The sequence below is a fragment of the Trachypithecus francoisi genome, unplaced genomic scaffold (assembly GCF_009764315.1).
Source record: "Trachypithecus francoisi isolate TF-2019V2 unplaced genomic scaffold, Tfra_2.0 Contig01585, whole genome shotgun sequence".
NCBI lineage: Eukaryota > Metazoa > Chordata > Mammalia > Primates > Cercopithecidae > Trachypithecus > Trachypithecus francoisi.
The window spans coordinates 8,501,576-8,518,121 of NW_022681444.1; the positions used below are offsets into that span (position 1 = coordinate 8,501,576).

The 16,546-nt window shown below is 46.1% G+C and overlaps 1 protein-coding gene across 1 annotated transcript in view; it reads left to right on the forward strand.

Annotated features, from left to right (window-relative positions):
* Nucleotides 1–7,124: 7,124 nt before the first annotated feature.
* Nucleotides 7,125–16,546, forward strand: part of ABL1 (ABL proto-oncogene 1, non-receptor tyrosine kinase) — a 182,938-nt gene continuing 173,516 nt past the window's right edge. The window contains exon 1 of the mRNA XM_033194132.1: nucleotides 7,125–8,746. Coding sequence (XP_033050023.1) covers nucleotides 8,611–8,746 — 136 coding nt within the window. The 5' untranslated portion in view covers nucleotides 7,125–8,610. The remainder of the gene's footprint in view (nucleotides 8,747–16,546) is intronic.

Below are 16,546 nucleotides of genomic sequence, written 5' to 3' on the forward strand. Positions count from 1 at the left end.
CCGTACCCAGCCATATTTTTTGATGTTTATAGATGTCTTTGTTTTTGAAACAGAGACTCACTCTGTCACCAGGTTGGAGTGCAGTGGCGCAATCTCGGCTCACTGCAACCTCTGCCTGGGTTTCAGCGATTCTCCTGCCTCAGCCTCCCAAGTAGTTGGGATTACAGGCTAATTTTTGTATTTTTAGTAGAGACGGCGTTTTACCATGTTGGCCAGGATGGTTTCGATCTCTTGACACTTGTGATCCGTCCGCCTCAGCCTCCCAAAGTGCTGGGATTACAGGCATGAGCCACTACGCCGAGGTATAGTTGTCTTAACATCATTGTTTTCTGTTCTTTTGTTCTGGGTGATAATAAGGAGCTGAGGACAGCGGAGGAAGGGCTTGGCAGACAAAATGCCTTCCGACAGAGCCCTAACTACTCCATGTAAACCTAGGACGGTCTCAATGCTAGTAACTTTGAACACTGCATTTGATAACTTTGAAATACAACTTGGCTTCTTTTCATTAAATGGTATGCTTCTTTATAACAACACAATAAACAACTTCTTACCTCACTTTCTTTTTTTGAGATGGGGTCTCACTCTCACCCAAGCTGGAGTGTGGTGGCATGATTATGGCTCACTGGAACCTCTGCCTCCCAGGCTCAAGTGAACCTATCTCAGCCTCCCAAGTCGCTGGGTCCACAGGCATGTGACGTACCACCATGCCTGGCTTTTTTGTTTTTTTGTTTTTTTGTGTTTTTTTTGAGACAGGGTCATGCCCTGTCACCTAGGCTGGACTGCAGTGGCACAATCACTTCTCAAACTCCTGGTCTCAAGCAATCCTCCAGCTTCAGCCTCCTGAGTAGCTGGGACTACAGGTGCTGAGCCACCACATACAGCCAATTGTTTTTTGTTTTTGGTAGAGATGAAGTCTATGTTGCCCAGGCTGGTCTTGAACTCCTGACCTCAAGCAACCCTCCCGCTCAAGCCATCTTCCCACCTTGGCCTCCCAAAGTGTTGGGATTACAGACATGAGCCACCACACCCTGCCTATTTTTTTTTTATTTTTACAATTTTTTTTTGTAGAGACAATTTGTCACTTGTTGCCCAGGCTCAAGCGATCCACCCACCTTTGCCTCCCAAAGTGCTGGGATTATGTGTGTGAGCCACAACTCCTGGCCTCTTTTTGTTGTTTTTCCTATCCCAAGTTGTATTACTAGTTTGGGGGAGTTTGCAGACAATTGAATATTCTATAGGCTGTGCTGCAGCTTTAGATGGATCGACCTGTCATGTTTTTGAGAAGGTTATCCAGTCCGTATACTTCTGGGGAGAAGGGAATGGCAAAGAGCCAGAGTCTGCGTCGTTTGGTTTTGTTTTTTTGAGAGACAAGGTCTCTAATCCAGGCTGGAGTACACTGGCATGATCATGGCTCACTACAGACTTGGACTCAAGCAATCTTCCTGCCTCAGCCTCCCGAGTAGTTGGGTTTGGTTTTCACCAGGGCCATATGTCAGCTTATTTACCCTCCTCACTCGGTGTCCCCTGGCCTGCCAGCCTATGCTGTTCAGCCAGTACCTGCTGAATGGTGATTACCTACTAAGTGGAACTAATAAAGGTCTATCTAAAAGCAATCTTTAGTGATTAGCTCCTTGCAGTGGCCCGCTAGAGGGCGCCATTGTTAAGTGTAATTCCAGTAGGTGTTTTTTTGGTTTTTGTTCTGTTTTTCCAAAAAATGGAATAAACTGACATCTTTACCTGGGTATTGAATCCCTCTAGCAACTTGGGGTGTTGCTTTAACTGAATCACTTTTAATTAAAATATATGAACTTGAAGGGATTTATTCAATATTTGACAATATTACTCAATATTACTTTTTTCTTTTTTGAGACAAAGTCTCGCTCTGTCCCTCAGGCTGGAGTGCAGTGATGGGATGTCAGCTCACTGCAACCTTCGCCTCCCGGGTTCAGGTGATACTCTTGCCTCAGCCTCCTGCATAGCTGGGACTACAGGCGCACCACCACGCCTGGCTTTTTTTTTTTTTTTTTGAGATGGATGGAGTCTCACTCTGTCACCCAGGCTGGAGTGCAGTGGTGTAATCTCGGCTCACTGCAACCTCTGCCTCCCAGGTTCAAGCGATTCTCCTGCCTCAGACCTTTTGAGTAGCTGGAACTACTCAAGTTCCACCATGCCCAGCTAATTTTTTGTATGTTTAGTAGAGATGAGGTTTCACTGTGTTAACTGGGATGGTCGCTGTCTTCTGACCTCATGATCTGCCCACTTCGGCCTCCCAAAGTGCTGGGATTACAGGAGTGAGCCACCACGTCTAGCCGAATTCTTATATTTTTAGTAGAGATGGGGTTTCGCCAGGCTGGCCAGCCTTGTCTCGAACTCTTGAACTCAGGTGATCTGCCCGCCTTGGCCTCTTAAAGTGTTGGGATGACAGATGGGAGCCACCATGCCCAGCCAAGCAGTATTTGTTTCTGATTGTCAGGCATTTGCCAGGCTTTGGATTCTAGTTTTTAAGCGTTAAAAGTATCATTCAGGGCCTGTGTTCTCAGGACCTCTGGAGACTGTGCCTCGGCTTTTTAAAAAGCATCATTCTACAGTATTATACAGGGATTTTAAAAGTACAGTGCATCAGCTGGGGACGGTGGCTCACACCTGTAATCCCAGCACTGTGGGAGGCTGAGGCAGGTGGATCACCTGAGGTCGGGAGTTCGAGATCAGCCTGGCTAACATGGTGAAACCCCATCTCTACTAAATATACAAAATGAGCTGGGCGTGGTGGTGGGTGCCTGTAATCCTTCAGGAGGCTGAGGCAGGTGAATCACTTGAACCCGGGAGGTGGAGGTTGCAGTGAGCCAGGATTGTGCCATTGTACTCCAGCCTGGGCGACAGAGTGAGACTGTCTCCAAAAAAAAAAAAGTACAGTGCATCTCTAGAAAAAAATATTAGAGTCTGGGCATTGGGCATGGGGCTCACCTAAAACGAGAAAATGACAAAGTGGAAAACTAGGGATAGGCCTTCATATCAAATGCAGTTGACCTCTGCTGTGACTCCCAGCAAGCACAGTCCCAATCTTTGTGGAAAACCAAACAAGATCTAGTTTGATTCTCATTGACCCTGTCTCTGCAAAAAAAAAAAAAAAATCGTAGGTGTGCTGGCATGTGCCTGTAGTCCCAGCTACTTGGGAGGCTGGGGCCAGAGGATCACCAGAACCCAGAAAGTTGAGGCTGCAGTGAGCTGAGATTGTTCCACCGCACTCCAGCCTGGCCAACAGAGTAAGGCCCTGTCTTCAAACAAACCAAATTAAACAAAAAACCCAAAACCCTTATAAAGTAAGCTGTGACCTCCATTTACCAGTGAAGAAATGAACTCAGAATTAAAGAGACTCGATGAAGCCCCTTTGCAGTTGTGAATCAGTGTAGATTGAGGCTCTAGGGAGGTGTCATAATTCTGTCCCATCCTCTAAAGGATGGGCTGGGCTGACCGGAAGTTTATGGACCCAGAAATGTAATTCCAGCATTGAGGCTGATCTTTTGTTTAGACTGTTATTTTGTTTATTGTCCATCCCTCCATGTAGGTTCTGTGAGGGCGAGGGTGAGCTTTTGCCCCCACCACTGTGTCTTAGCACCTAAAGCAGTACTCACGTACAGGTGTTCAATAAATACTTCTTAAGTGAATTGTTACTTATTTATTTATTTCAAGACATGGTCTCACTCTGTCTCCCAGACTGGAGTGCAGTGGCGCAATCTCAGCTCACTGCATCCTCCGCCTCCCAGACTCAAGCAATTCTGCCTCAGTCTCCTGCGTAGGTGGGATTACAGGCATATGCCACCACACCCGGCTAATATCTGTATTTTTAGTAGTGAGGGGTTTCACCATGTTGGCCAGGCTGGTCTCAAAACTCCTGACCTCAAGTGATCCGCCTGCCTTGACCTCCCAAAGTGCTGGGATTACAGGCGTGAGCCACTGCACCCGGCCATGAATTGTTAGTTTAAAAAAATGTGTATTGGCCGGGCGCGGTGGCTCATGCCTGTATTCCTAGTACTTTGGGAGGCCGAGGCGGGTGAATCACGAGGTCAGGAGTTCAAGAGCAGCCTGGCCAACACGGTGAAACCCCGTCTCTACTAAAAATACAAAAACTTACCTGGGCATAATGGCAAGCGCCTGTAATCCCAGTTACTCGGGAGGCTGAGGCAGGAGAATCGCTTGAACCCAAGAGGCAGAGGTTGCAATGAGCCGAGATAATGCTACTGCACTCCAGCCCGGGCGGCAGAGTGAGACTCTGTCTAAAAAAAAAAAAAAAAAAAGTGTGTTAGGGGTTCTGATTTGACTGCTCAATTTTAAGCTAAACTAGAGAATAAAGAATGTGCACGGTGGCTCACACCTGTAATCCTAGCACTTTGGGAGGCTGAGGTGGGCGGATCATGAGGTCAGGAGATCAAGACCATCCTTGCTAACACGGTGAAACCCTGTCTCTACTATACATACAAAAAACTTAGCCTGGCGTAGTGGCAGGCGCCTGTAGTCCCAACTACTCCAGAGGCTGAGGCAGGAGAATGGCATGAACCCAGGAGGTGGAGCTTGCAGTGATCGTGCCACTGTACTCCAGCCTGAACAATACAGCAAGACTCCATCTCAAAAAAAAAGGAGGAAATAACTAAAGTATGAATGGGAATAAAAAGAAAACATAATCTCCAGAAGGAATAATTAGGATATTATCAGGATAAGATAAGGGATAAATAGGCCAAGTGCAATGGCTCATGGCTATAATCCCAGCACTTTGGGAGGCCAAGAGGGCGGATCACCTGAGGTCAGGAGTTTGAGACCAGCCTGGCCAACATGGCAAAACCCCATCTCTACAGAAATACAGAAATTAGCCAGGTGTGTGGTGTGTGCCTGAAATCCCAGCTACTTGGGAGGCAGGAGAATCACTTCGGCCTGGTTGGTGGAGGTTGCAGTGAGCAGAGATCGTGTCACTGCACTCCAGCCTGGGCCACAGAGCAAGACTCTGCCTCAAAAATAAATAAGTAAATAATAAATAAATAAAATGGGTAAATAAAGGAGAACAAGGGCATTGACAGTTGAAGAATGACACTACAGATCAGAACTAAGATTGTCAGCCAGATAATTTTGTGAGAGAACAAAGCTAAACCAAATCACATCTGAATTTATAAATCCCAGTTCTAAACCTAGGCACAATTTTTCATGTTTTCCATTCAGTACCTTCCAAGTAACTAATTCCTACTGAAACCAGTATCAAAAGTAAGTGTCATCTTTCAATGCAGCGGAAATATTTCTAAAATACTTAATATAATAGCTGAATGTACAACACTCATCATGCAGCTGTTCCTCTGATATCAGCAGCAACTTGTGAAAAATCAGTGGTCTCAGATCAACAGGGTTTTGATACTGAATGGTACAGTGGAAATTATGGGTTTTGGAGCCAGGTCAGTCTGGGATGACATTGTGACTCTGTCACATATTGGCCTAGTGACCTTGGGTAGGTAAGTCACATCTCTGTTTCCCCATCTGTATTATGGGGAAAGTTTTACATGCCTCACTAGGCTATAGGGAGGATTACATGAGATAATGCAGTTTATGGAAAGTGCAAACAGTGCTGGGTGTAAAGTAGGCGCTTTGATAAGTAGATCCCCCACCTTAGAAACGGGATCTTGGGATGGGCGCAGTGGCTCACGCCTATAATCCCACCACATTGAGAGGCCGAGGCGGGTGAATTGCTTGAGGTCAGGAGCTGGAGACCAGCCTGGACAACATGGGGAAACCCCGTCTCTACTAAAAATACAAAAATTAGGCACGCGTGATGGTGCGTGCCTGTAATCCCAGCTACTCGGGAGGCTGAGGCAGGATAATCGCTTGAACCCGGGAGGTGAAGGTTGCAGTGAGCTGAAATCCTGCTACTGCACCCCAGCCTGGATGACAAGAGCAAAACTCCATCTGAAAAAAAAAAGAGAGAGAGAAAGAAAGAAATGGGATTCCTGTCAGATGCATCGCTCTGGGGTGACGTGGAGAGCCAATAGGAACCAAGGAGCTTTTTAGTCGCAGAACATGGATTCTATCAGGTGTGGCTTTGGCACATCTAGGTCATTGGTTCTGTAGACTTGCTAAACCCAACCATCTGGGCATTTTCTCGGCTAATATAGAGGATGTTTTCATGTGAATACGTGTTCACCTGTGAAATGTTTATAGTCTTAAAGGTTCGTTCCAGGGCAAACATCTGATAGCGCCTGGCAAACCCAACAAATGCCTTTTCTGTAATGAGTAAGCCTCCTAATGCCCAAATAAATAGTTGAATTCGTTAGCAACATGTCGGATGTTTTCCCTATTTCTGTATATTTCTTCGCTAGTTGTTTTGCTTTGTTTTGTTTTTTGAGACGGAGTTTTGCCCTTGTTGCCCAGGCTAGAGTGCAATGGTGCGATCCCGGCTCACCTCAACCTCTGCCTCCTGGGTTCAAGCGATTCTCCTGCCTCAACGTCCTGAGGCTGGGATTACAGGCATGCACCACCACGCCCGGCTAATTTTGTATTTTCAGTAGAAAAGGGGTTTCTCCATGTTGGTCAGGCTGGTCTCGAACTCCCGACCTCAGGTGATCCACCCGCCTCGACCTCCCAAAGTGCTGGGATTACAGGCGTGGGCTACCGCGCCCGGTCCGCTAGTTCTAATATTTATGCTTTTTGGAGGGTGAAGGGGTTGAGAGGCATCAAAAACCTTGGCTTCTAGGAGCAAGCCACATTTTCTCCCTTAGAGACTGAAGGAAATCATCCGATTCCGGTTCCAGGAAAATCCAATCCGCAGTTTTTCCCTCGCTTTGTCCCGGTCTCGCTACTCGCGCCGGGGAGACACTGTCCAGCCGACGCTCGGCCGGCGAGGGTCCACCAGGTCCCAGGAAGGCGGGGCGAGGCCCAGCGGTCGGGGTCCGGGCCACGAGTCTCGATGCGGGAGGACCCGCGCGGGTGTCGTGGGACCACAACTCCCGGCACGCACCGCGGACTGCGCCGAACACGGTTGGCTGGGAGATCCAGCCCTACTGCCCCCATCGACCAGTGGGACGGAGGAAAGAGGCCCGACCCGGATTCTCGGAGGCCAATGACAATACAGAGGAGGCGGGTGCTTCCTTACCACTCACCTTGCGCTCAGAGAAGCCACATTTAAAAGGTCGTGCCGGGCCCGGCTTTCGCAGGCAGTGGGACCAGAGCCGGGACGCGCGGCGGTGTCCCGGGAAAGCGGCCCTGGGGGCATCCGGGTCCCCTCGAGGCGGGCTCCGGACGTCGTCGTGGGCGGGGCCGAGGGCGGGGCCTGGCCTCGTTGTGGAGCCGCTCGTAATCCATCATGGCGGCCGCGGGGGTCGGTGTCTGTGCCTGAGCAGCGCTGGAGCCGGAGCCGGTTCCCGGGTGCTGCGACTGAGGAGCCCCTCCGCTGTCCACGGCCCTACCGGCGGGGGGCGGCTGAGTCCCTCGGCGGAGCTCTGGGGATGTGACTGCCTGAGGGCGGTGGTGGTGTCAGCGTCCGGGGCCGGGGGAGAGGGTGTCTCAGGCAGAGACCCCTGGGCTTGGGGCAGCTGAGGCGGCCGGGCCTCCTCTACACGGCGCCCGCCTTCCGCTGTCTGGGCTGCCAGAGTCTTTCGTCCCTTACAGCTCCGCCCCGGCTTTGGGACACTGGGGGTGGTCTGTTTCCCCCAGCTTGGGACACCCCGTTTTCCGAGGCGTGGAAGAGCGTCGCCCTGGAGTAAGCCGCCGGTGCCGCGCCCCGGCAGCCTCCCTCAGCCCCGAGCCGCCCCTTGTTCCGGATCCCGGCCCCAACTTTGGCCACAGAGCCTCTCATTCAAATCCCTCCCTGCTGTCAAGGGGTCTCCCCTTCCCCCAAGGTGGCTCCCGCGAGCCTCTAATGCCCTGACTTCTTCCAATGTCACCTACGGCCCCCTTAGTCTCAGCTCAGCCAAAAACTTTAATGCAAAGGAAAAGTCTGGATTGGTTCCACAGGCCTTTTAAAAAGCGGACTTAAAAGTTGCTGGCAATGCATTCCTTTTCGTCAGAGTCGAGGGCAAACTCGCTGAAATCTGGGTGACCCGTGTCCTTTTCCGGAGAGCAGAGCAGAGGAGCGAGAGCGGCCACTCGTTCGGCAGGAAATTTGTTGGAAGATGAAGAAGCTAAGATAGGGGGTTGGTGACTTCCACAGGAAAAGTTCTGGAGGAGTAGCCAAAGACGATCAGCGTTTCCTTTATATGTGGGAATTGAAATGACTAGCATTATTGACCCTTTTCAGCATTCCCTGTGAATATTTCTGCTTAGGTTTTTCTTCTTGAAGAGAAATTGTTATTCAGCCCGTTAAAAAAAAAATCAAGAAACTTTTGGGTAGCACTGCAATTACATTACTTAAAATTGGTAACTGCGAAAATAATTGGAACTCCTGCTTGCAAGTGTCAACCTAAAAAAAAGTGCTTCCTTTTATTATGGAAGATGTCTTTCTCTGATTGACTTCAATTGCTGACTTGTGGAGATGCAGCGAATGTGAAATCCTACGTATATGCCATTTGCCTCTACGCTCTCTGACTGTTCTGGAAGATCGTGAACCCTCTTCTGGAAAGGGGTACCCATTATTACTTTATGGGGCAGCAGCCTGGAAAAGTTCTTGGGGACCAAAGAAGGCCAAGCTTGCCTGCCCTGCATTTTATCAAAGGAGCAGGGAAGAAGGAATCATCGAGGCATGGGGGTCCACACTGCAATGTTTTTGTGGAACATGGTGAGTGCTTTTCAAAATTTCTGCTCATTGTTTTCCTCATGCATTCATCTTAGGCCTTCAAGGAACTTTGAACAATAGTACTTGCGACAGTTCCTTCCAATTCCACTTAATACATTTGTTACTTTAGTTATCTCTTAGTTTCTGGTGAAACTTACTTTGTATAAGAAAAAGTTACTTTGTGAGTTCGGCTTTATTCAAAATCTATTTGAGTTGCTTATTTCTTGCCTGCTTCCTCCGCGAATTCACTGTTGACCTTGGACAAGCCATTTTACTGTTCCAGGGCTTCAGTTTCCTGAGGGGCTGGACTTCAGTGCATGGTTCTATGATTCTGCTCTCACCGAAGTCAAGGGCTCTTCTGACATGCATGGATTCTTTACTGCTTTGTCTACAGAGAGCTTTTATCATATTCTCAAAGTGGTTTGTTTTCTTGGTAAAGTTAAGAATCATAGATACTGGTTGACGCTAATATCCTTGACCTTTTCCATCATAAGTGGGACTTGAAAATACTCACTTTGGAGCCATGTGGGAAAAATCAAGTGGGGAGGCAGCATCCCTTTTGAATTTTAGATACACAGCTTCTGTCTTACCTTCCATAGCAGTAATCCCTTCCTCGTTGATGAAGCTTTCATCTTCTCTTCTCACTGTTTAGAGTGACATTTGGGCCAATAAAAGTTGTCTTTGACATTTTTATGAACATATTTGGCATTTGAGTGCTGACAGTATGTTTTATGTTCATGTCCAGTAATTCTGTGTGAAGTTAAAGCTAAGGGTCGGCTTACACTGATGTCTATAACCAATTAATTAGGGATACTGTTTGTACTGTTGCAGCCTGCCATTTTTCAGATTGTGTCCTTTATATTAAAAAATCAATTGAGACCACCTATCCTATAAGCAAACGTATGAAGTGTGCCAGTGGCTTATAGTTTGAAATTCATTCAGAAATACTTCTTAACATTGGGTGACTGCAGTCAACAAAGGCTTCTGTTGGATGAACTTGCATTTGACAGTTGAAATTTTACTTTCTTACACAAGAAAATATTCACTTCATCTAAATAAATCTGGGTGCTTTCATTTTACTCTGCCTTGAAACATTAATTCTATTTTAGCTTTGTTTTTAGGCAAGCAAATACGGTCATGTGTTATGTTATGATGGCTCCCAAATTCAGGATTTAAAAAGTGAGTTATTTACATTTTAACTTGTGATGATCATGCACCTTACATAGTGAAAATTGGTACAGACTTTTTGGAGAGCTTTGGCAGAACTTATCAGAATTTGAAATGTATGTGCCAGTGACCCAGTAATCTCATTCCGGGAAGCTGGTATAGAAAGCAGTGTAGTTCCCTACATGTCCCTGATATCCCTTCAGGGGTTGAGAGGCTAAAACTGTTTTCATGTTAATAGAGTACCAAGATCTTGTCTCTTTTGCTGTGTTGACGTTTGCACTAATGGTACAAAAGTAAAGCAGGTGTCTTAGCATGAATCAGGGTTGTGGCACCTAACTGTACTTGCAGTCATTGCATTCTTCGTGACATGCACTCACACTTAAAAAAAAAAATACACACACACACACACACACACACACACATCCACTTTTCACTGAAAAATATCTTTTTTTTTTTTTTGAGTCAGAGTCTCTCTGTGTCACCCAGGCTGGAGTGCAGTATTGCGATCTTGGTTCACTGTAACCTCTGCCTCCTGGGTTCAAGCGATTCTCCTGCTTCAGCCTCCCAAGTAACTGGGACTACAGGCACGTGCCACTGACACCTGGCTAATTTTTGTATTTTTTATTAGAGACGGGGTTTCGCCATGTTGGCCAGGCTGGTCCTGAACTCCCGACCTCAGGTGATTCACCTGCCTCAGCCTCCCAAAGTGCTGGGATTACAGACATAAGCCACTGCACCTGACCAGTTTTCACTGGAAAATACCTTGATGAAGCAGCAAAGATTATTAGTTTTATTAAATTTTGACCCTTGTGTATGTCTTCTTAATATTCTGTAGGTTAAAAAGGGAGGTATGCATCAAGCACTTATACTGTGTAGTAAAGTATAATGGTTATCTCCAGGAAAAGCACTTCGGTGATTGGGTTGCAAACTGAACTAGCCACTTTTGTCATGGACTACCATGTTTACTTGAAACTATGACAGTCTATGGTTATTCAAACTAAAAAGTGTATGAAGGAATCTTTCGAAGAAAACACCAGGTAGTATTTGTTGCCGATGATGAAATTTTAGCTTTCCAGTGAAAATTAGGATTTTAGATAATTTTTGTTTTTTTTCCTTTTCGAGATAGAGTTTCACTCTTGTCCCCCAGGCTGGAGTGCAATGGTGCAATCTCGGCTCACTGCAACCTCTGCCTCTCAGGTTCAAGCGATTCTCCTGCCTCAGCCTCCCAAGTAGCTGGGATTACAGGTGTGCACCACCACGCCTGGCTAATGGAGAATTTTTATCTGCCACTGTGATACAGAGATTGGTGGTAATATTTACAGATACCATATTTTAATATAATGAAATGTATTATTTGGAAGATCCACATAAATCAGTAAATCAATATTTTCTTTTTTGTTTGTTTTTGAGACAGAGTCTTGGTATGTTATCTAGGCTGGAGTATAGCGGCACAATCTCGGCTCACTGCAACCTTTGCCTCCCAGGTTTAAGCAATTCTAGTGCCTCAGCCTCCCGAGTATCTGGGTTTACAGGCATGCACCACCACAAGTGAATACTTTTTTGTATTTTTAGTAGAGACAGAGTTTCACCATGTTAGCCAGGCTGGTCTTGAACTCCTGACTTCAAATGATCTGGCCACCTCAGCCTCCCAAAATGCTGGGATTACAGGTGTGAGCCACCATGCCCAGCCAAACCAGTATTTTCTAAATGATCAATGCGTGATATAAAATCACGCACAGGTTAAAGATCCATTCAAAGTGCAAAATGGAGGCCAGATGCGGTGGCTCACGCCTGTAATCCCAGCACTTTGGGAGGCCAAGGTGGGTGGATCACCTGAGGTCAGGAGTTCGAAACCAGCCATGAAATCTAGTGAGATCTTACCTCTACAAAAATTTAAAAAATTAGCCAAGCTCCCACTGGAGCCAAAGAGTTGAGGCTGCAGTGAACCGTGAACACACCAGTGCATTCCAATTTGGGCAATAGAGGGAGACCATGTCTCTGGAGGAAAAAAAAAAGAATGCAGTTCATTGGTAGGGTCTCAGATTCTACATGGCACCCAGCCTTTAAGAAATTCCTGGCTAGGCCGGGCACAGTGGCTCACGCCTGTAATTGCAGCACTTTGGGAGGCCAAAGTGGGCAGATCACCTCAGGTATGGAATTCAAGACCAGCCTGACTAACATGGAGAAACCCAGTCTCTACTAAAAATACAAAATTAGCCGGGTGTGGTGGCACATGCTGTAATCCCTGCTACTTGGGAGGTTGAGGCAGGAGAATTGCTTGAACCCTGGGAGGTAGAGGTTGCAGTGAGCCGAGATCGTGCATTGCACTCCAGCCTGGGCAACAAGAGCGAAACTCTGTCTGGAAAAAAAAAAAGTTCCTGGCTGGGCGCAATGGCTCATGCCTGTAATCCCAGCACTTTGGGAGGATGGGGCAGGCGGATCACTTGAGGTCAGTAGTGCAAAACTGGCCTGGCCAACGTGGTGAAACCCCGTCTCTATTAAAAATACAAAAATTAGATGGATGTGGTGGCATGCACCTGTAATCTCAGCTACTTGGGAGGCTGAGGCAGGAAAATATCATGAGCCCGGGGGGCAGAGGTTGCAGTGACCTGAGAAAGCGCCACTGCACTTCATCCTGGGTGACAGAGCGAGACTCCCTCTCAAAAAAAAAAAAAAATAGAAACTACCATTTACCATGTTTTGACGTAGCATCAAAGAACAGTATCTACGATTATCTAGAAAGTCTGTTTTTGGGGGAGAAAACAGTTATTTTCCAGTAATAAAAATATTTGTTTTTAAATGAATAATTGTTTTTTTAAATTTCAGTATTCATTTCTAATATGGTAACTATTGATGAGATAACCTACACAAACTAAGTCTCTTTGGGGCCTTCAGTGATTTTTCAAGAGTGTGACAAGGGCCTGAGATTAAAAAGTTTGAGGCCAGGCACTGACTCATGCCTGTAATTTCACACTCTGGGAGGCCAAAGGCAGGTGAATCGCTTGAGTCCAGGAGTTCAGGATCAGCCTGGGCAACATAAGACCCTGTCTCTACAACAAGAACAAAAAAAATTAGCCAGGCGTGGTGTCACACCTGTGTTCCCAGCTACTTGAGTGGCTGAGGTGGGAGGGTCACTTGAGCTTGGGAGGCCAGTGCTGCAGTGAGCCATGATCATGCCACTGCACTCCAGCCAGGGTGACAGAGCAAGACCCCATCTCAAAAAAAGTTTGAGAACCGTTGCTGTAGAAAGTCTATCAAGAAGGCTCATAGGGATGTTTGTTGCTAAAGTACTAACACTGAATGATGACTGTGTTGTGGTGAAGAAAAAACGCAATTTGAAAATCATTCTTTATGGTATGGCCCCATTTTTGTAAAACAAAAATGTTTGTGTATGTCCAGGAAAAAAAAGTATGGAAGGATTTTAGACCAAAATTTTTATCTCTAGGGACTTGAGCTTTAGGTGGAATAGGAGAAAACTTTCTCTTTTTGGTTTGTGTGATGTTCCAAGTGTCTTTTAACAACAAACTTGGGTTATCTTGTAATATGAAAAATACGAAGATTTAAAAACTGAGCCCAGGCGTGGTGGCTCATACCTGTAATCCCAGCACTTTGGGAGGCTGACGTGCGTGGATCACCTTAGGTCAGGAGTTTGAGACCAGCTTGACCAACAAGGTAAAACCCTGTCTCTACTGAAAATACAAAAATTAGCTGGGCATGGTAGCAGGTGCCTGTAGTTCCAGCTACTCGGGAAGTTGAGACAGGAGGATTGCTTAAACCCAGGAAGCGGAGGTTGCAATGACCTGAGATCGTGCCACTGCACTCCCAGCCTGGGTGACGGAGTGAGACTCCATCTCAAAATAAATAAATAAGTAAAAATAAAAACTGAATTGATGGCAGTCCAACCTGTCACTTTTTTTCAGATCCCTTTTTATGAAAGAATTTGCTTAAGTTGTGTCAAACCAATTTCTTTGGACCCTGGGTATTCTTTTTCTAAGGGAATACCATGTTATTTTGTGTTACAGATTGTTTGCAGTCTTTCATAGGCTGATCTTTCTAGATAGGTTAATATCCATGTAGGTTAGATTGAAAAACTTGAATTCAGAAATGTACAGTGTTGGATTAGACATGGATCTAGAAGCCAAGAATAGTATTGGTGGTGGTTGTTGTTGATGATGAATCTGAAAGAGTGGGCAGATGGCAACTTTTTGCCAGAATCATTCAGGGTCAAAGGGCTAGTCATATCTACAAGGGAAAAAAGGAAATCATGTTATTAAATATTTACATGCACCATATGTTCCTTTCGAATTTCAGTGGCTTGACTAAGAAACTTCACTTTTCGGAGAGTTGGTAAAACAATTGAAAGCATTTATTAGTCAACTTTTTTCTTAGTGTTTCCTTGTTTCTTCAACATACATTTATTGAGCACAGACTATGACAGGTAGTGTTCTAGTCACTGATGATACATATATTTGTAAACGAAACAATCCCTGCCCTCCTAGAACTTACATTCTAGTGGGAGGAGACACATCATAAATAAGTTAATAAAATACAGATTTGTTAGTGATATGTGCGGAGGAGAAGAATAACATAGAGAAGGGGACAGGGAATGGGGTAGGAGGTGTAATTTTACTTTGAGGTGGCTAGAGAGGCCTGAAAGGGTGGCATTTGATTAAAGACCCGAAGGAGGAAGGTGAGCGGCAAGCCCTGTTGAAATATGTGAAAGCATTTCAGGCCGAGGGAACCAGGATGCAGAGACCTGAGGCAGAGCTTGCTAGTTTCAAGGAGCAGCCTAGAGGCCACTGCAGTGGAGCAGAGAGCAAAAGGAGAGATGCAGGAGGTAAAATGGTGGGTGGGAAGAGAATGGCTGAAGGAGAGGGTGGCCTCATTGGCCATTTCAAGGATTTTGACTTTGATTCATACGATGTGGGAAGGCCTTTGGAGAATTTTCCAAGGGAGCTATACTATCTGATGTATATTTTAATATTAAATAGAATCTCTCCGGCTGCTATGATCTGAAGGAGAACAAGGGAGCAGGGATTCCACAGGGGCGTTGATTGCATGGAGCCAGATAAGGGTGATGATGCTTGGACCAAAGTGGTGGCGGTGGGTGGAGGGTCAGAACCGACAAGATTTGCTCTCGGATAAGATGTGGGATATGGGGGTGTGAGAGGGGCCAAGTGTGACTCTAAGGTTTTTGAACCGAATAACTGGGAGAATAGAGTTGCCTTTTGTTGAAATGGAGGTTGAGGCTGCAGTGGTAAGCTGTGATTGCGCCACTGCACTCCAGCCTGGGCAACAGAGCAAGACCCTGTCTCAAAAAATATATATATATATATTTACTATCGGTTAAAACTACTTTATGGTTCTCAAAACTTTATTTAAAATAATAGAAACTTGATAAATCAACACTGTAGGCTGGGCGCTGTGGCTCCTGAGACCAGGAGTTTGAAAGAGCAGCCTGGGCAACATAGTAACACCCTATTACTACTAAAAATAAAAAAGTTAGCTAGGCATAATAATGTCATGTGCTTGTCTAGCTACTTGGGAAGCTGAGGCAGAAGGATCACTTGAGTCCAGGAATTCAAGGCTGCAGCGAACTGTGATCATATCATTGTACTCCAGCCCGTGTGATGAAACGAGACCCTATCCCTTAAAAGTAAAAAACAAACAAACAAACAAAAAACAAACCTACTTAACCTTTTAACACTCTCTTCCAGTCCCACCTCCCTTCTGAAATCATATTTTACATCTCTGGTCTTCATTAATTTTCTGTAACTTCTGCCCTTGTAACTCTTCTGCAAAACAAATGAATACGTAATCATATACTGCCCAGTAGTATTTCCTAATAGTTTTATGTGAGTTTCATGGAAGAGAGTGTTGAAACGCAGGTAGGTTTGTTTTTTTATTTTTTAACTGGTTTTTAAGTTTTTTTTTTTGAGATGGAGTCTCGCTGTGTCACCCAGGCTGGAGTGCAGTGGCGCGATCTCGGCTCACGGGAAGCTCCACCTCCCAGCTTTACGCCATCTCCTGCCTCAGCCTCCGGAGTAGCTGGGACTACAGGTGCCTGCCACCATGCCCAGATAATTTTTGTATTTTTAGTAGAGACGAGGTTTCACTGCGTTAGCCAGGATGGTCTCGATCGCCTGACCTTGTGAGCCGCCCGCCTCAGCCTCCCAAAGTGCTGGCATTACAGGCGTGAGCAACCGCGCCCAGTCTTTTAAAAAAAATTTTAAGAGATAAGGTCTTGCTTTGTTGCCCAGGCTTGAGTACAATGATATGATCAGTGTTCACTGCATCCTCGAACTCCTCAAGTAAACTGTAAGCTTGTGAATGCAGGTTTCGTCTCATTTTCTATTTCCCCAGCATAATGCCGAATACATAGGCTCTCCATAAAAGAAAAATTCTTGATAAGAATTATATTAAATGGGCTGGGCGCGGTGGCTCAAGCCTGTAATCCCAGCACTTTGGGAGGCCGAGGCGGGTGGATCACGAGGTCAGGAGATCGAGACCATCCTGGCTAACATGGTGAAACCCCGTCTCTACTAAAAAAAAAATACAAAAAACTAGCCCGGTGAGGTGGCGGGCGCCTGTAGTCCCAGCTACTCGGGAGGCTGAGGCTGGAGAATGGCGTAAACC